Below are 20,365 nucleotides of genomic sequence, written 5' to 3' on the forward strand. Positions count from 1 at the left end.
AAAAGGACAGAGACATAAAATAAGATGATACATGATTATTTTCAGTGGATGAAATGAATGGGCGCCACCTGGAATAGTAATTCCTTCAACAGAGCAGCACAATAAAGAAATAAATAAATAAATAAAAGGTTTCTCAAGTTCTGTTTCCGGTGTTTTTAATAAACAGCGGACACACATAAATGTAGCATAGCCATTGCTTGTTTTACACTGACAGTTCCTATATGGGAGCACCTTCAGTAAAACCTTCAAAGAATCGCGTAATCAGTAAAACCTATCCAGGTAAAACTCGGCTCATACTTCTTTTTTGCATTACATTCAGCGTTTATTCCAGGAAGATTTCCCTATGTTTATGCTGAACGTAGAACCACGACATATGCATCTGTATGCCATACAGTTGCATAGGATGGCCATAGTAAAAAATAAAAAAAAAAGCGTATACCATGCTGTATGCTTGGAATTACGAGAAAAAAAAGTATGCATAATCATACCAGCCTAACATATGCTAAAAGGACACTTAGATCATACGCTAGCTCCATTGTGGGCTATGGATACATTTGGCATATACACCACGAGTGGAAGTGGCATTCCCAGTCTGCGGCTCATCCCTAGAGATGTATACACTGTATGAATGGAAATCCACGGAATTATCCGTATTCCTGTACCTGCTACATGGATCGTCGTGATAATGAGCAGCTGTGTCACATCTGACAGGATGGTTGCTATGGATAAAATGCCTAACAACTAGAGCCTTATATAGAATTGCAAGAAAGCAGCACGTCCTTAGCAACCAGTCTATCTCAGATTACTCAGCTCTTCATCTCAAGTCAGAATTGGCACTAAAGTGAGGGCAGTGAAGTGGCAAGGAGGCTTGGCAGGCCTTGGCACATTAACATATTAATTCAAGAATACTAAGGTTTACATATCCTAAAAAATGATGCATACAAATAGTTTGCAATATTTACTTGTCTGAACTTAAGGTAGTTGCAATTACATCTGTAGTCCTAGACCATTAGGCCAGGATCACACGCACACAGTTTTGATGCAGCTTTTTGCCCTGTTTTTTGTGCCAAACACAGAAGTAGACAAAAGAAAGGAGATGCATCAGTCTTCTCTTTATATCTTTCCTTCCGTTTGGATCCACCCCTGACTTTGGCTCCAAAAACGGACCCAAAAACTGCGTGTGTGACCCTGGCCTAAATGTGTCCATAAAAATATGGAGTAGAGAGAGAGTAATGCATGAATGGTGTGGATGTATAGTTATATAAAGCTGAAGAGATGATGGCCGACCCTCCTGTCTGCTGCGACAGCGATACTGCATCATGCTGCATTCATCATGAAAGAGCTGAACGTCTCACCTTCTGATGGAGGGCAGAGCCCGCATAAAATATTCATCAGTGTTGTTTTCCCAGTGCCACTGTGGCCAAGCAGAGCGGTTATCTGACCTTCATATATATCCAAGGTTAACCCTAGTGAAACAAGATTGCAGCAAGTATTAGTGGAACGTTTACGTATTGCTCACAGTTTCCTTATTCCTACGGTGTTCTTACTATCCAGACTTCTGCAGATAAAGCAAATTTCAAAAATATACTTTCCACTTCAGTTACTCACCGTTTAACTAAATCTGCTTGCTGCCAGTGAATGTAAACATCATTTGTTTACATTCAGAAGCAATAAACTTGGAATTTGTTACGTTTTGGTACGATGGGTAGCGTGTAAATATAAAAAACGGTCACTTAGCGGTCTTCATAGCATCACATAGCACCGCTGCTTACCAAGCAAATAGGACTCACCTTGTAAGGCTTCTGCTTGTTGATTTTCCTTCTTGAAAGATTTATGAATATTTTTAATCCTGGGGGGGAAAAAAATAAAAAATTGAAAACAAATCCCTTACAAAAGCACAAGTTTCAGATTAATAGACAAGGACATCAATGTGGATGTAAGCGGAAACATTTTTAGATATGTTTCCCTTTTCTGTACTATTACGTGTGGCCGAGATCAGACATTCACTGCAGTAATATTGAGTAGCATCACGTGCTCTGCTCCAGTCACATCCAGAGATGCATTCAAAATACTGCCGGCTACCGACTGGAATCCTTACACACTGTGCAGACAGATTTGCTAGTAAAGCCATGTTCACACGCTGTGGATTCTGTCAAGATGTTGGCGCGGATTCTGCTTCTACACATGGGCAGAATCTGCAAGCATTTCCCCGGCACTGCATGTGAATGGGGCATTTTCTGCCCATTCATATGCTCCGGAAACAATCAGCGCAGATTCATATGCTCCGGAAACAATCAGCGCAGAATAAGGACTTTGAAATCTGCAGCACGTTCATCATGGACGCGGATTCCATGCTAAAAAGCCACGGATTAGGTCCACTGAATTTCAATTGTTTCAGCTGCGGAGATCTGACACATTATCTTAACTCACGGCAGACTTGGTGTAAATCCTGACTGTGTGCACATACCCTTAGGGTATGTTCACACAATGAGTCAAAGACATCTGAAAACACGGAGCGGTTTTCAAGGGAAAACAGCTCCTGATTTTCAGACGTTTTTTAAACCACTCGAGATTGTCGCTGCGTTTTTTACACCTGTTTTTGGAGCTGTTTTCTATAGAGTCAATGAAAAACAGCTCCAAAAACATCCCAAGAAGTGTCCTGCACTTCTTTTTCTCAATGGGCAGATGTTTAGAGGCTTTCTGCTTCCGATTTTTTGTCCGTTTACGGCCCGAAAATAGACCATGTGAACATACCCTTACAGCTTAATTGCGCTTTTATTAACAGGGTTGTCCAGGATCAGAAAAACATGGCTGCTTACTTCCAGAAACAGCAGCACACCGGTCCACAGGTCTTGTGCGGTTTTGCAGCTCAGTCTCATTCACTTCCAATGAAGCTGAGCTGCAATACCTGACACAACCCATGGACAGGTGTGGTGCAGTTTCTGGAAAAAGGCAGCCATGTTTTTCTAATCCTGGACAACCCCTTTAAGCACTGGGCTACTGTACAGCGCAGCGCTGCAGGGTTTGTTCTGTATAAACACTGCGATGTGAGGTCATGCAGCATTGGAGATAATAATTTACAGATAGTTTAAATACAGCTCTGGATGTGACTGGAGCATTAGACAACCCACGTCCATGTGGCCTATTAGGGCATATACAGGTCATAAGGAGGGTCCACCCTTGCTTGGATCCCAATACTCTATCAGACAGAGCGGAGAGCCACTACAAAGAGCGGCTCTTGCTCAAGAGGACTTGTGATGACGTATTATATGGCTGCTTATGGATTTCAGTCAGCACCGTGCAATACTATGCAAGGGAAATGTGTACGTGGCGACACTTGACATAAGGACTGACCCTCAATACAATGAAATATCTAGTCAGAAATACCTGATGGCTTCTTTTCCATGCAATCCTAAGGCTACCGGCTCGATGATATCACCAAGGTCTGTGTTTGTGCTGAAAAAGCTTTCACTGAGAACTCCGTAGTTTCTCCTCCTCTTTGACCAGTAAGACGGTTTCAGGAAGAATAGAGGCTGCCGCTTCAGTCCGTATTCGCCTGTTTACAAAGCAAAAGATACTGCATCACATTTTACCAACAGGTTTACCACCATTAAACTACCCACTATACCCATGTTATAGGCAACAGGAAGTTTTCTCCAAATCTGTATCTACTTCCTAGGTGACAAGGAACTTAACCATTGGGCCTTGATGCCAAAAGATAATATTTTTATCGTGCAGAAACAAAAGTATTTTGAAACCAATCCATTTCCTACGTCCGGTAAAACATTTTGTGGAAATCCGTCGCTTTCTTCCAATTTATAACTCAATTATCACGGATCATCTGGATACCTGGAGCGGCTCCACACCAAAACGACCTCATAGTATAATGCAGAAAAAACAAATATTGTGCTCCCCATGATGCCCTATAAAGCGCCTTTGTTTTTCTTTTAACATGACCCTTTAGAGTATGTAAAATGACGATACCTGTGAGGCAAGCTGAAGACCTAAAAGTCATAAAAGCTGCGCAGATTCAACGAGCACCGCGGCTCTGCGTGTCAGTATTATAAAACCAAGACAACGTACATATAACGGCCATGATATAACATACATATGACACTGACCCGAGCCATCGATAACCGTCATGGATCATCACTATAAATGATGAAATATGTCAATAGGTAAGAATACAAATTTTCATAACCTGGGCACTACGGGGGAAAGAGGCCAGGTGGTAGTCCTCCACCACCACAAGGACTACATTACTCATTGGGGTCTTGGTTCGTGCCTTTAGCATATTAAAGATCCAGTATTCCTACTGCGTTAACGGGTTTCTCCTGAAAGAGCTGGAAAATGGTTCCCCAGTGTCACATATGTTCACGAAAGCAAGACCCCATTTTAGGAGCCTATTTGGCCAGATTAAAGCCCACTTGGCCATCTGGGACTCTTCCTCTTACAAAAAAGAACTACAGAGCTGTGTGTGTGTCAACAACCAGCATAATAGGGAGTGCAGCTCTGTGTATAACACTCAGGTTGGATCAGTACAAGAGAAGCATAGTGTATTTAAATGTTACTTCTAGGTGTTGTCTGATGAAGTCCACACCTTCTCTGATGAATGAACCCCAGCGATCAGAAGTGATCGCCCAGAAAAACTGCAGAGCAAATGTAGTATTAAATGCGAGCCATTCAAATAAATGGCTGGCCATGTAAAACCTGCCAGAACTGTAACTTTTTTTTTAACTTAGCGGCTCCCAGCTCGGACTCATGAAGTGGGTTCCCATGCGTCGTGTCAACGTCTGTAGATATTAATACATTTGAAGTTCAGAGCTGGACATAATATTGGGTAATTCCCTCTATGCGAGACGTCTTGGCATCACAGCTCTGAGTACAGAACACTTATTAGACTCAAACTTTTCTGTCAACTCTTTGCAGCACTCCGTCAATTATTTTATTTTTTTGCATCCCCCCCCACTACATCTGAAAAATGTGCTCGTTAAAAGGGTCTTACACTGGGCAGGTGAAACATGGTCATGCCTTTTTACAAGCATAGAGGGAAAGTCATGGATTTATTTTGTTAGGAGTAGACTGTGAGCTCTTCTGGGCAGGGTTCTCTACCTACTGCATTGCTCATACTAAGGGGTTGGTGGTATATGAAATGATAATACCATCAATTATGTATTGATGTTTTCTAGTTCCTAGTATTTGGGCATGCGCTGACTCAGATGTGCTGCATTATTTATAACTTTGCTTTTCTTCTTGAAAAACATAGCCCAGCCTCAAGACATGTGCCAGAGACCAGATTTTACCTGGTGATAAGTCATATTTAAAAGAGTTCTCCGCTTTGCACAATACCTACTCGTTAAAAGGGTCCCTTGATAATAAGCGGATCACAAAGTGTCTCCTGTTGGGATCCCCAGTGATCAGCTGTAATCTATGGGGAAACCTTGCAGTAAGTGTTAAATTTCCCTGCAGCACCACCACAGGGGAAAGTAAGAATTACACAGTGTCCATTCACATCAATGGGTTGTCTGTGTAATACAGAACAGGTCCTCCAGGCAGTCGCTCTTTGTAAGGGTATGTTCACACGCAGTAGCAAAATAAGTGTGAACATACCCCGACTCTCCACTCAGGCCAAGAGATGAGGATCCTAAACAGAGGACCCACCCCCTCTATTAACTAAGAATTACTTTAAAGGGAAGGTGTCATGATTTATTTCTTTTTATTATTATATTGCTTTTAATATAATATTAACAAATTTAATTTTTTACTTAATGTATTTTTACTTTTACTTCTCTATGGGGGCTGCCATTTTTTTTTTCAGCTCTGTATGTGTCGATTAACGACACATACAGAGATGGAATACGGCACATACATCCCCATAGAGAATGCGAACGGGAGCCGTTCCATTCTCAGAAGCATACGCCGTCTGTGTGGGAACGGTGCATGCGCCGCTCCCACACAGACCAAAGCGAAGCTCGTTCCTAGAGCGAAATCCAGCGCCATTTTCATGTGGACTCGAAGCCGCGGCCGGACAGTAAGAGGTCGACTTCCAGCCATATGTTCAACGAAGCGAAGGAGGAGCGTAGATCAGCGGAGGCGGTGGCAGCAGGAGCAGGTAATTTATGTATGTGATGTGTGTATTATGTTTGTGAGATACGGTCTGCAGAGCCCTGTATCTAATCCTCCTACACTGTGCAGTCGCTCAAAAAATGGCGACACACCGTGTAGGAGGTTTGAAGACATTCAAACCCTTCCTTCTCCTGGCACCAGCCAGAGGAGGGGAGGAGGGGGATTGTGTGAGGACACTAGAGGAGAATGTGTCTACCCCAAATTTGCAGCATAAATCAATGAGGCTGCTTTGCCACATTGACCATGCTGCAATTTTGGGAGCTGCTCCCTCTAGTTCCCAGCACATGGAAATGTTATAAATTATAATCTAATTTATAATATTTCCTGACTTGTGAACAAATTAAAACAATGTGTAATCACTTAAATACAAAATTATTTAACTGAAACAAAAGAAAAAAATTCTAGCGACACATTCCCTTTAAGGAGTGTATGATAATTAGTTTTCGAAACTAGATACAACCTTTAACAGTTGCCAGTCTGCAGTCATCTGATGCAATGAAATGTACTATATTTTTAAAGGAGTTATGCCATCGATATCTGGTTATTACTTCTGGGACCCCTCACTGATGCCTAGAATGAAGGGGCCATGGACCTTGCGCTTTGCTGGAAATTGCAACAAAACCCAGTTAAAGTGCAACCCCTTCGTTCTGCAGGTTTTCCCACGATAAACACTGTTGGCATATGGGTTAGATGTCTGATCAGTGGAGTATGACTGCCAGGACCCCAGACATTTATGATAAAGTTAATCGTTATGCCATCAAGGAAAACACACAATAACATTTAGGTAAATGTAGTAAATAAGGGAAATGTCTTACTGGGGAGAATCTGATCCAGATAAGAGGCCAGCAGCAGATACATCACACTGTCCACAACAAGGAAGATAAATGTAATTATTAGTGGGTACGGTCCATCCTTAAGGTTAAATAGTTGGGCACCTTTTCCATGGGCCTCGAGAAACATGACCTGCAAAACAGAACAGAAGTCCATACATGAGTCCAGATAACACAATAGACTATAGCAATGTATGTGTCCTTGGAAATAAAAGTCTGTTTATCATTCAGATAGAAAGAATTGTGAACGTTCTCGAATATAATGACTTTATGTAAATCAGCGAGATTATTTAAAAACGACTTCTACGACTACAGTTATTCAGAGAGAAAAATGATCCTTTCTGGATACAAAGTTGGCATTTTTTGCCTATAAGTGCGGTGCATGACCGATTCTCTTCAGCGTTATTTGAATCCCTGTGTCATGCTCCGCCCCCTCCAGTCCTGCACCAGACATAGCACATGGTGTCAGTTATTATCCGGAGTGTGCCTTTAACCCATGGCTACTTGGTGATCAGTTACTGTCGATTGCTTTTCATAACCTAGGTCAGCGAATCACAATCTTTTCTCAATCCCCTACAAAATCCTCATACCTAATGTAAAATGGACAATTCTTGCTGTGTCGATCTTCCGCGTAACCCATAAGCAGTCTGTGAAACACTGAGCTAGGCTATTACAGATACAGTTTATTGCAGTAAGCCCCAATCAAACTGCCTGTAGACATAAAAGACTCGGTCACTGGGGAAACTAACTCAGGAGCTACTATTACCACCATGGGTACTGGACTTTACCTATATCCACTCTACAGACATTAACTGGTAGACATCAGCTGCATGTGGAGGAATGGCGATTTTATTATTGATGAGGAAGGGTTCTTTACAGTAAGGGTGGTTAAAGAGGCTCTGTCACCACATTATAAGTGGCCTATCCCCTACATAAGAATCGTTGCTAGATCGGCGCTATAATGTAGATGACAGTAATGCTTTTTATTTCGAAAAAACAATCTATTTTAAACCACTTTATGAGCGATTTTTAGCTTTATGCTAATGAGTTTCTTAATGCCCAAGTGGGCGTTTTTACTTTAGACCAAGTGGGCGTTGTACAGGGGAGTGTATGACGCTGACCAATCAGTGACCAATCAGCGTCATGCACTTCTCTCCATTCATTTACACTGCACTAGCGATATAGTTATATCACTATGTGCAGCCACATACACAAACAGTAACATTACTGTAGTGTCCTGATAATGAATATACATCACTACTAGCCTGGATGTGATGTTTATTCAGAATCCTGACACTTCTGAATCTTTTCTGTGAGATTCCAGCAAGGCAAACGTAATCTCGTTTGAAATGACAGGTTACATCGTAATCTCGCGAGATTACGCTTGCCTTGCTGGAATCTCACAGAAAAGATTCAGAAGTGTCAGGATTCTGAATAAACATCACATCCTGGCTAGTAGTAATGTATATTCATTATCAGGACACTGCAGTAATGTTATAGTGTGTGTATGTGGCAGCACATAGTGATATAACTATATCGCTAGTGCAGTGTAAATGAATGGAGAGAAGTGTATGATGCTGATTGGTCAGCGTCATACACTCCTCTGTACAACGCCCACTTGGTCTAAAGTAAAAAGACGCCCACTTGGGCATTAAGAAACTCATTAGCATAAAGCTAAAAATCGCTCATAAAGTGGTAAAAATAGATCGTTTTTCTAAATACAAAGCATTACGGTCACCTACATTATAGCGCCCATCTCCTTATGTAGGAGATAGGGCACTTATTATGTGGTGGCAGAGCTTCTTTAAGTAGTTGAACCTGAAGAGGCAGTAATGGGTAAAACCAAAATAACTTAAAGGGGTAATACCAAGATCGAAAGTTTTTACCTATTCAGATGGACGTTGATAAAAGTCTGACTGCTGAAACCCCGCCCCCCCCATCATTAGAATGGGGGACCTGAGCGTGCCCGAGTTTGAATGGAGTGGCAGAGGCGCATGTGCGCTGCCGCTCTAATCAAAGTCAATGTGACCGACAGAGACAGTCCAACCATAGGTGATGAGTGTCGACCATGGCACACCCCCTTTAAGACTTGTGGTACCAACAATAATTAGTAAAAATACATGGAGGGAGTTAATGGGATTGAACACTTTTATGAACTGAAAAGAGCAAAACTTAATTGTAGAATGGAAAGGTCTGCAACTTTCTAATATACTTTGTGTTTCAGTTACTCACTGTTTTCCAAGATTTCTGCTTGCTGTCAGTGATTAAGGACACACTTGTTTGCGTCTTGCACGATAGCCAAGGCAGATGTAATATTTCTCAGAGGTGAGGCTTTGCACCAATCCGTGCAACCTCTGAGAGCTAAATACTCTCCGTGGGATAAAATCAATGGCACAGACCTTTGCTACAATGTATAAATATGGTTAAACGCCTCGAGTCCAGAGGATTGTCTAGACTTGATATAATTATATCCACTCCTCAAATAAGGGGGGAGCCTGTCTAGATCGGCTTTCAGCCTATAGATGTAAACATGAATGTTCCCATTCACTGACAACAAGTAGAGATCTTGAAAACAGTGATGTATTGAAACACAAAAGCATATTAGAAAGCTTTAACTTGTTCCAAGGAATTTAACACAATACATATTTCCTTTCCCAAAGTATATGACAGTATTCTACCCACCACAGAGCCACACAGTCATGTCTATGATTTATCCCATAATCCCATATACCAATCTGGCAGAATTAAGAATGTAATTAAAAATTGCTGAGGATTACAATTGCCAAAAAATTGAGAGATTAACATGCGAGTGATTTAGCAGAATGCAGTGGGGGCAGAGATAATCCTGGCAGATAATGAATAATAGATGTCAACTAATAAAATAATGGCATGGGGTACGTCAGCAAAGGGTTCATGTTTATACTGCGCAGCTTTTTATTTACAGCAGCAAATGAAACCTCCCGTTACAGTAAAAAGAGAGCGAAGCTGAAGGCGACTACTGAACGTTTCACTTCTGCAGGAGACGAGACGACGCTGGGAGTACAGGCCTGGGCTAGTCAATGGGATAAAAACTACAACTAAGGCCTTAGTCACACGAACGTGTTATACATCACACGGACCTATGTAAGTGAATGGGGCCATTCAGACGGTCAGTGATTTTAACGCAGCGTATGTGTGCTGCGTAAAACTCACGACATGTCCTATATTTGCCCGTGTTACGCACTGCACGCACCCATTTAACTCAATGGGTGCGTGCAAATAACGCACGGCACACGGAAGCCACACTCCACAACGCCCACTTGGCCATATAGTAAAACACGCTCAGTTGTCCATTGAGAAACTCATTAGCATAAAGCTAATATAGGTCATAACTCCGTCAAAAATGATCGTTTTTCTAAATAAAAAACCACTGCTGTGATCTACATTACAGCGCCGATCACATGTAGAAGATAGGGCACTTATAATGTGGTGACAGCCTCTTTAAATGCCGCAAACAAAGCAACCTGCACTTCTATCCAGACAGTTCACCTGTAAAGCTTTCCCCATGTTTCTGTGTCCAGTCTCTACACCAGACGGTCAGGAACAGCGCACACCTGTGCCAGAACCAGCTCCCTCCCAGGTAACAACTCCCAACTTAAGTTCAACAGGAACCAGCCGGTGCATAGGGATAATGCAACCCACATCCAGCCAGGGGACAAATTAACCCTTTGTAGTGAAATTCAATATTGTGAACATATTATAATAATAATATATATTATAATTATTTGTACGGGAGAATGAATTTACATTTTCTAGAACAGATGTTAGACGGATATATATGCATGTAGATGATAAGAATAACTGTTCAAACAATAATCTGTGCAATCCGCAGAGATATGAATAAAAAAAAAATCTTTAAATATAAATACAAAGAGACAAATAGTTACTGGAATGTCAATCTCTTCAAGAAGTGTATGGTAGAGAGAGGAAGAAAGCCGCACTTCCCTTAGGAGGAATTATTGTTAGCCCTAGACAACCCAATATGATATTTGATCAGAACTATTAGGCTATGTTCACACGCTAGACTAAAAACGTCTGAAAATACGGAGCTGTCTTCAAGGGAAAAAAGCTCCTGATTTTCAGACGTTTTTTAATCAAAGTCGCGTTTTTCACGGCCGTTTTTGGAGCTGTTTTTCTATAGAGTCCATGAAAAACTGCTCCAAAAACGGCTTAAGAAGTGACATGCGCTTCTTCTTCGCGGCCGTTTTTTTTTACGTGGCCGCGTAAAAAAATGGCCCGTCGGAACAGAACGCCGTTTTTCCAATTGAATCAATGGACAGATGTTCGGAGGCGTTCTGCTTCAGATTTTTCAGACGTTTTTCGGGACGCTCACGGCCCGAAAAACGGCTGAAAACACTCCGTGTGAACATGCCCTTATCTTCATCATATTCATAGTTGTAGACGTGTCGCTTCCCATGGTAACATCTTGCACATATACGATCATTAGGACTCTGTATCTATTTTGTGTTCTGTTTCGGTTGTGGCAGATTGGGTTTGATTTTGCTCGATATCAGATTATATACCACCATTATCCTGTTAAAATTCTATTGAAGGATCTATAATATTAGATTTAGGTCCAGCAGTGTTAATATACATATATATCATATTGGCTAAGAATAAGTCCTCCTAAGGGAAGTGCGGCTTTCTTCCTCTCTCTACCATACACTTCTTGAAGAGATTGACATTCCAGTAACTATTTGTCTCTTTGTATTTATATTTAAAAGATTTTTTATTCATATCTCTGCGGATTGCACAGATTATTGTTTGAACAGTTATTCTTATCATAAACATCTACATGTATATATATCCCGTCTAACATCTGTTCTAGAAAATGTAAATTCATTCTCCCATACAAATAATTATAATATATATTATAATATGTTCACAATATTGAATTTCACTACAAGGGGTTAATTTGTCCCTTTGCTGGATGTGGGTTGCATTATCCCTATGCACCGTCTGGTTCCTGTTGTTACCTGGGAGGGAGCTGTTCTGGCACAGGTGTGCGCTCTGTTCCTGAAGGTCTGGTGTAGAGACTGGACACATATGGGGAAAGCTTTACAGGTGAACTGACTGGATAGAAGTGCAGGTTGCTTTGTTTGCAGCGTTTACATTGTGCCGTGACTAAGGACAGGTGATCTGTCGGAAACGCGTAAGCTGAGACAACCGCCCTTACTCCTAGTGGATTTTACTCTTGTCGGAAATAAAGTTGGAATATTACTTCCTATTAGCGAAACAGCGCTGGATCAAATTCTTCCGTTTCTAATGTAACACTTACCTGGGCTATACCGATCATGAATGTGCACTGACAGAATGGACTGAAGAACCAAACAAAGGACTTTGGGTAGTCTCCCTTCATCACAATGAAAATGCCGAGAGCGCCGAGGACAAGCGTGGCCAGGAAAGCAACACCACCAGCCTGCTTGGCTTTTTTAAAAAGAGGGGTAAGCATCAGTGCAAACAGGATCTGCAGAGAGAAAAAAAAAAAAAGTTCATGAAGAAAGAGAAGATGATGAAGTGTAAATTCTACCAGAAATCTGCCACCTGCGGTGCAGACTATAAGGGTATGTTCACACGCCCTTTTTACGGACGTAATTCGGGCATTTTACGCCTCGAATTACGTCCGAAAATACGGCTCCAAACCGCCGGCAAACATCTGCCCATTGAAATCAATGGGGTTACGATGTACTGTGCACACAGGCTTTTTTTTTACGCACCGCTGTCAAAAGACGGCGTGTAAAAAGACGCCCGCGTCAAAGAAGTGCATGTCACTTCTTGAGACGTAATTGGAGCCATTTTTCATTGACTCCATTGAAAAACCGCTCCAATTACGTCCGTAATTGACGCCGCGAAAAACGCGAGTACGAGCAATTACGTCTGAAATTCAGGAACTGTTTTCGCCTGAAAACAGCTCCGTAATTTCAGGCGTATTGGACGCTGCCGTGTGAACTAACTCTCAGCGTACCCTAAAAGCCTCAGAAGGATGGTTTGTCATACAATAGTAGTGTGTTTTTGAGCTAGTAGATCCAGCAGGTTTTGACCTTGGGGTGAATTAAAGTCTGCGGCGGAAAAAGTTTTAAACAAAAAACTTTTAAAAACCTCAAAATAAACCCCTTTTGGAGAATTCATAGAGCAATAACCTCTGACCAATATCTACTGTTGAAGTTCCTACCCCCCCACCATATAGAAGCGCCACATTGCTCTAGACCTGATGACAATGTTTCTATTCACCGGCCCCCTGAGGATTGAAGCCAGTTTTCTTTCTTCCGACATTCTGCCTAATAAGATTTTTGCCATACTGTCCGCTATCTTTTTCACAGCAAAGGAGCTCTCCCTCCTCAGAGCTAAAGTAAAAAGTGATGTAAATCAAGATTTATTTTATTCACACAACATCCCCTATGACAGCACTGCCTGGTAGGTTCAGACAACCAGAACCATTGTCATTGGGATCAGAGGTTAATGGCACTTAAGGAGCGGATGTCTTTGCAAACACTGCGACTGAACTTTTTCATACCTGAACTTTGCAGAACAAAAATGATTTTATACAAAAAAAAGTTTTTTTATGTTTAAGCTTAATCACTGTGAAAAGTTCTGCAACTGGTTTAATAATAGGGGTTTCAAATCCTTACAATAGGCAGGATATTTGTTTGCAGTACGTAAATGACCATGTTTTTTTAGATGCATTTTCTCATTCACTGACAGCAAGCATAGGACTTGAAACCGGTTAAAGAATTGAAAACAAAGTATATTGAAAAGTTGCAGAACTTAGGATTACACAATGATAAAACTTGTATTAAAGTAAACCATATACTGCAGATGCCCATGTCCAGAGGAGGGGGTCCCACCTCTGTGTACATGTCAAGGTCTTTGATGAGATTACCCTTAAAAAGCATCATTGGTAAGAAAACATGGAAAATCTGTTGGATAAATACGGCCGGACAAAGTACTGAGCCTATAAAAAGATCGCACAAGGCAGAGCAATGTGAAGTGGCATATTCCTGCGGTAACTTAGGACTCGTGCCATTAGGATGAATAGCGTTCAGCTGAGGATTGCTTGCTGCTATTTTTATTGCCTGTATAAACCTTTAAAATTAATTTTCTTAGAAATAGCAAAAGAAGAGGGCACTAATGCCAAAGGATCTGGACACCGGCGTTGGCAGCACAGATCATAAGCCTTTAATAGAGTGTCTAGAGCATATTGGCTCAGTGTTAGTACACACATACGACCGATCTGGTTGGCATTAAGATACAAACGCCCCGTATCATCAGGGGAGCGTCCTCAGGGGTACAATTGCCTAAAAAGTTATAAATGCCGGTCAGTGCATATTATGCTGTGTTTGTTTGCCGGCGTACACTGGACACTAATGACTGGTCTAGCGCGCGCCAGAGAAACCCGGGAGCCTAATAAGGCTTAGCCCCGCCCCCTATGGTGGCGTCACTGGGAATCTCCACCAATAGGTGAGAACTACATCAGAATGACGTCCGCCGATTGGTACGGCCCCTTAGTAACGTTGCGGCCAATCGAGGCGTTGCATACGGCATCAATGATCGCCAGGGGAGCTCCAGGCGGCCAGAATCTAGAGGCCGCTCTCAAGCACATAAAAGAAACATAATGGATGTAAAGTAGGTGGTGCATGGGGTTGGACCTGATAAAAAGGTGATCAAGAGGGCTTCTGTTGAAATGAGACTTCTATATACTGACACTACATATTGTTATATATCAGTCACGTAAACAAAGACACTGAATGCAGCTGTATATAGTAGAAAAAAAACCTCTGATATTCAGTATATTAACAAACGTAAACGTATACTACCTACACTGAATCTTTGGAATCTGCTATTTTTATTGCTGCATTATACAGTTTTATTATGCTATAAAATCCTTGTTTGATTCAGCTGGAAAATTTTACTTTGAGTCCTCCAGGCAGCAAAGTCCCTCAGCATTATGCTATACATTACAGCAGAGGCACATGTATAACATCATGCAGCGTCAGAGGTGTAGACAGTCCAGGGCGTCCAGTACTCACCAGAGATATCCCATAAAGCGCATATAGCAGGAAGATCAGGAACCAACTGCTATGCTTGAATGGGGTGAAGACAGTGGTGATAAAAGCCATCAGCAAAGAGATCAGGAGAATCAGTATGATGTATAACAGAACCCAGGGCAACCTACAAGAAAAACAAAGAACATATTATATATATATATATTTGCAGATAATTCAGCAAAAATAAATGACTAGTGTGTAAATAAATGACAATACTACAATTGTGTACTGATCTAAAATGATCCTGCATTATAGTTTATACTCCAGAGATGCATGCAGAGTTCTGCAGGCTTCCAAGCTGAAATCTTGCAGCATCCCCTGATGGTACAAAGTCTGCACAAATCTTGATCTGGTAAATATACTGTACTACAGGAGCTTGTTTGTTAGGGACATGTTTCATAACAAGCTTGTTGAACATTTCCAATAAAGACCAGCAGAATAGTGAGTGCAGCTCTGGAGTATAATTCAGACTGCAAGCCTTCTTGCACACGACCGATGTGCCACTCGGGCCATTTTTAACGGCATACGAGTGGCACACGATAGTCTTCATGGACCCATTCACTTTAGCGGCTGAATCGGGTCCATGAAAACGGACCCAATTCTCCGATCAGTGGAAATATAGGACATGTCCTATCTTTCCACGGATCACTGACAGGATTCGGCAGGCGCACACTGTCATGTGCATGATGCATAACTCAGGATAAGTACAGGTTAAGTATTGTAATGTAACGTATGAACGCAGTGACTCCACCAGCAGAATAGTGAGTGCAGCTCTGGAATATAATACAGGCTGTAACTCGGGATCAGTACAGGATAAATAATGTATGTACACAGTGACTCCACCAGCAGAATAGTGAGTGCAGCTCTGGAGTATAATACAGGATGTAACTCAGGATTAGTACATGATAATAAACGTATGTATACAGTGACTCCACCAGTAGAATAGTAAGTGCGGCTCTGGAGTATAATACAGGCTGTAACTCAGGATCAGTATAGGATAAACAATATAACGTATGTATACAGTGACTCCACCAGTAGAATAGTAAGTGCGGCTCTGGAGTATAATACAGGCTGTAACTCAGGATCAGTACAGGATAAGTAATGTAATGTATGTACACAGTGACTCCACCAGCAGAATAGTGAGTGCAGCTCTGGAGTATAATACAGGATATAACTCAGGATCAGTACAGGATCAGTAATGTAACGTATATACACAGTGACTCCACCAGCAGAATAGTGAGTGCAGCTCTGGAGTATAATACAGGATGTAACTCAGGATCAGTATAGGATCAGTAATGTAACGTATATACACCGTGACTCCACCTGCAGAATAGTGAGTGCAGCTCTGGAGTATAATACAGGATGTAACTCAGGATCAGTATAGGATCAGTAATGTAACGTATATACACAGTGACTCCACCTGCAGAATAGTGAGTGCAGCTCTGGAGTATATTTCAGTTATAAATTTACGGAAATTGAAATATTAAGTGTAAAGAGAAAATTACAGAACTTTTCATTACACAATGACTATATTTTATGCACATAAAACAGGAAAACCCTTTACATGTTATGAGAAAACAGTGACATTTTATTCTAATATACTGCACTTCTGTCCCGCTGGTGCTGTGTATGTGTGTGTGTGTGTGGTTGCGTGATATTGTGTCATCTATAGTGAGCTCAATAATGCGGTCAGTCATTGCCCGCCGCGGTCAGGTACTTCAGCAAAGTGCACACAGAACCAATGAAAGACCTGGGCAGCCGCTGCGTGAACAAAGGACGGAACTGCAGCAGTAAGTATGAAATAAAGTCAATGTGTCGGTACAGTTTTACCACCATTAAAATGAAGAGAAAAGCCAGTCATTACCAGAAGGCGGTGTCATGGAGCCCCAATATCTTCATAAACTCTTTGAGCTTTTTCTCTTTTTCAGCCACAATATAAGCTGCCGGAGAACATCCAAATGGTGAGAACGCCATGACTAGGCATATTGACATGAGAGCGTGGTAGAAACCGTCCACTTCAACCACTGGCTTCTTTTCCATCACCATCGCTTTTGTCCTCATCAGTTCCTCCCATGACGAATAGTTGGTTTTTAACTGGCATAAAAGAGAAAACAATTTGTGAACAATACGTTGCTGCTTCAGGTTACAAATTGTTTACTATTACAGTTAAGTCTTCATGAATGCATGTTGCAGTGTATTGGCCCACTCGTATAGCATTGGTAAAAATCTGCAAGTGGTACTCTGGGCCCCTAAGAAATAAAGGTGGCCCCTTATCATGATTCATTTGAGTTGCTTTTATCTCTTGCATTTCATTTATTTTTGTAAGTGCTATATTTAGGCCCATTTTAGATGTGAGCCCTCAGGCACTGCCCAAATGGCCAGTCCACCCCTAGTACCTACTATTACAGTCAGGTCTATGCTAGCATATAGTTGGCAATCCCTCTTTAATGATGTAAGGTTGAGGCTCACGGGGACACGATAGGCCCGATCAGTAAATGTAGTAATGTCCAGTCATATATCAACTACAATGGCCTGTAGCATGCAGATAATGCACTAATTCCCTAAATTTACCAAAGTATTAATGCAAATAAAAAACAATGTCCAATGAAGTTATAAATTATTAGTACAATATATAATAAGCCAGCAGTGATGTTGAGAGTAATAGGTAATATCCTCATATCTACACACAAGTCATATTTATGTAGTAGTAATGCCCCAGTAATACGTTAACATAGGTTATCAGTTATTTCCCAGCAGCAGATCAGCACCGATGTCAGTATTAATGCAATACTAATATTTCACTGTTTTCGTACTGCTTTCAAAATTCTACTGGTTACCGTTAGAAACAGACAGTGTTTACCTCCCGTCTGTTGACAGTCACATGACCCAGCAGCTAAGCTCTAGCTGTATGACTGACACCAGAGCTCCCACAATGCACTGCTCTCTGGTAACAGGAAATAGAATTCTGAATTGAGCTTTAAACATAAACAGAGAAAAATATAAAGCAATTTAAAATCAGCAAAAGAATGTGCAAACTTGCTCCGCACTTCTACATGATCTAGAAAGTTGTTCCAAAGCAGAGATTTCCTTTAAGTTTTTTACGAATCCGAAACCTTACCTTTATAATGGAAGAATCTATACATGCTTGCAGATGCGTGAATCCCGAATAGTGATACTGTACAGCGTCACACTTGGAAGAATAACATTCTAAGGGAAGAGTATATAAAAAAATATGTATGAATTAAAAAAAAATTAAACAGTTCTTCAAATTAGTTTTGGCACAATAATGTGAATAGATCAGATGCAACTTGTCGTTTCACTCAATGCATCGGCCATTTACTAAGCTCAGAGATACAGAAATCTCAAACCTAGGTGCAACAGGGTAGCCCCTCAATTCTAGTAGGGGTTGGGGATTCCCAGCTTAAGGGAACTCCCCGATGCCATCAATGACATGTCTGACGGACATCACAAGGAAAATGGAATAAGGATGTTGGGATTAGGACCGATTTGGGGTTAGTTTATAAACATATCGGAGAAGCATCATTCAGTCACAATCACCGATTTATTTGTTTTATGACCAATCACAGACTTTATTATACACCGAAGCTCTCAAAGATTATGGGGTTAAGGAATAACTATGATTGCCAGAAATGTGGTACACATCAAGTGGATATCATTCACTTGTTGTGGCGTTGTCCCAAGCTACATAGTTACTGGAGTGGAGTAGCATCATCTATTTCTAATTTAATTCGGAAAGAAGTTCCAATGGAACTGATGATATTTATTTTTGGCATCTCCGGCCTACTGAATGACTGTGGTTGTAGCAAACTAATTAGAAAGATTTTGTTTCTGGCAAGATTGGTTATGATTTATAAATGGATCACAAAAGATTTCCCACAGGAAGTAGAATGGCACCATAAGGTGAATAGAGTGATGCTTTTAGAAAGATCATATTACTTGACACTAAGTAAAGAGGAAGGGGATTTTTTTTTTTATAAGATCTGGAACAGATGGACAGTGGAACTATCCCCTCAACAGAAAAAGACCTTGGAGCTAGCTTAAAAATGTGTTAATGGGTGCTTTAAAAGTAATTTTTGGGGGGGGGGTTTTCCCTTTCTTTTTTTTTCTCTCTCTCTCTCTCTCTCCTCCACACACAATATTTTCCAGGGTGACTGTTGATTTGCTAGCATTGACTTTTTGGATAGTGCCTGTACTGCATAATATTTTGTTTAATATAATGTTAACTCTGATCATTTTCTTCGTTTTTTTTTTGTTGGGTATTATGGAATATTTTGTTATATAATTCAACAACAATAAGAAAAAATGACCTGTCTGAAGACAGGTAAGACTGAAGATTCACTTTATTCAAAACAAATTGACAATGAATGCAGTCTACAGAGTTTCCATTCACCTTCACTCTTACCTTGTATGTATGGAGTAGGCTTTGGGAAGTAGAAGGGAAAGAACATAAGCTTGTAGGACATGGGGTCTTGAAATTCGACACCGACGAAATGTAAATAGGAAGCACTGGCAGCTTTTAACTCCTCTTCGTTACGATAATGAATAATATCTACATCTGGAAAACAGAGAGAATGGGAGACAAATGAGATACAATGGAACGACCCTCGGTGTAGTTATCAGCGGTCTATGTAAAATCGGGTGAGCGTCCTCTGTGCACTGCAGGTCAGGGGTGCTGCCGCTTACAACAGCAATACATGAGAACTACTCACATCCCATTCTAAAAAAATAAAGTGCTATGCTCTTGAGTCTTGGGGGTCCCACTTCAAATGCAGTCCAGACAATACCTGAAGATCTAGGCCCACTAGAAATATAAATATTAAATTTTTTGCATTTTGTCACGGTAGATGAAGTCCGCAAAGTGCAAATTCAGGGCATGAGTTGAGGACATGACGTGGCATACAGTGCCCCAAACTAAAGGGAACGGTGAGAGGTTTCCCTGACGTCTTGATGTATGCTGAATTATGAAGTGCCTAAAAAAAAATATATATATATATATATATCTGTTTTGCTAACAACGTCAGCTGATGTAAAATCACAGCCAATTATCACCAAGCAAAGCGATATCACCACACGCAGCAGCAAATAAACATAAGCGAACAGCTGTAAGACTCCCATATGAGAATAAGTCGTTTAAAGGGGTTGTCCAGGATTAGAAAAAGTTTTTCTGCCAAAAACACTGCCACTTTTCTTCATAGGCCATGTCTGGTATTGCAGCTCATTCCTACTGAATTTAAAGGGGTATTTCCAGAAATAATAATTAGCAGCTATCCATAGGATAGGTGATAATTGCTTGATCGCTGGGAC

The 20,365-nt window shown here is 41.1% G+C and overlaps 1 protein-coding gene across 3 annotated transcripts in view; it reads right to left on the reverse strand.

Moving 5' to 3' along the window:
* The window catches only part of ABCA5 (ATP binding cassette subfamily A member 5), a 145,257-nt gene that overhangs the window by 39,446 nt on the left and 85,446 nt on the right, over positions 1-20,365 (reverse strand). For all 3 annotated transcript variants that reach the window (XM_075845150.1, XM_075845151.1, XM_075845152.1), the window contains 9 exons: positions 19,464-19,616; positions 18,159-18,247; positions 16,905-17,134; positions 15,023-15,164; positions 12,274-12,462; positions 6,942-7,089; positions 3,388-3,556; positions 1,791-1,849; positions 1,356-1,466 (listed from right to left, as the gene is read on the reverse strand). In XM_075845150.1, the coding sequence (XP_075701265.1) occupies positions 1,356-1,466; positions 1,791-1,849; positions 3,388-3,556; positions 6,942-7,089; positions 12,274-12,462; positions 15,023-15,164; positions 16,905-17,134; positions 18,159-18,247; positions 19,464-19,616 (1,290 nt within the window). The remainder of the gene's footprint in view (positions 1-1,355; positions 1,467-1,790; positions 1,850-3,387; positions 3,557-6,941; positions 7,090-12,273; positions 12,463-15,022; positions 15,165-16,904; positions 17,135-18,158; positions 18,248-19,463; positions 19,617-20,365) is intronic.

Source organism: Rhinoderma darwinii, chromosome 13, assembly GCF_050947455.1.
Source record: "Rhinoderma darwinii isolate aRhiDar2 chromosome 13, aRhiDar2.hap1, whole genome shotgun sequence".
NCBI classification, from domain to species: Eukaryota; Metazoa; Chordata; class Amphibia; order Anura; family Rhinodermatidae; genus Rhinoderma; species Rhinoderma darwinii.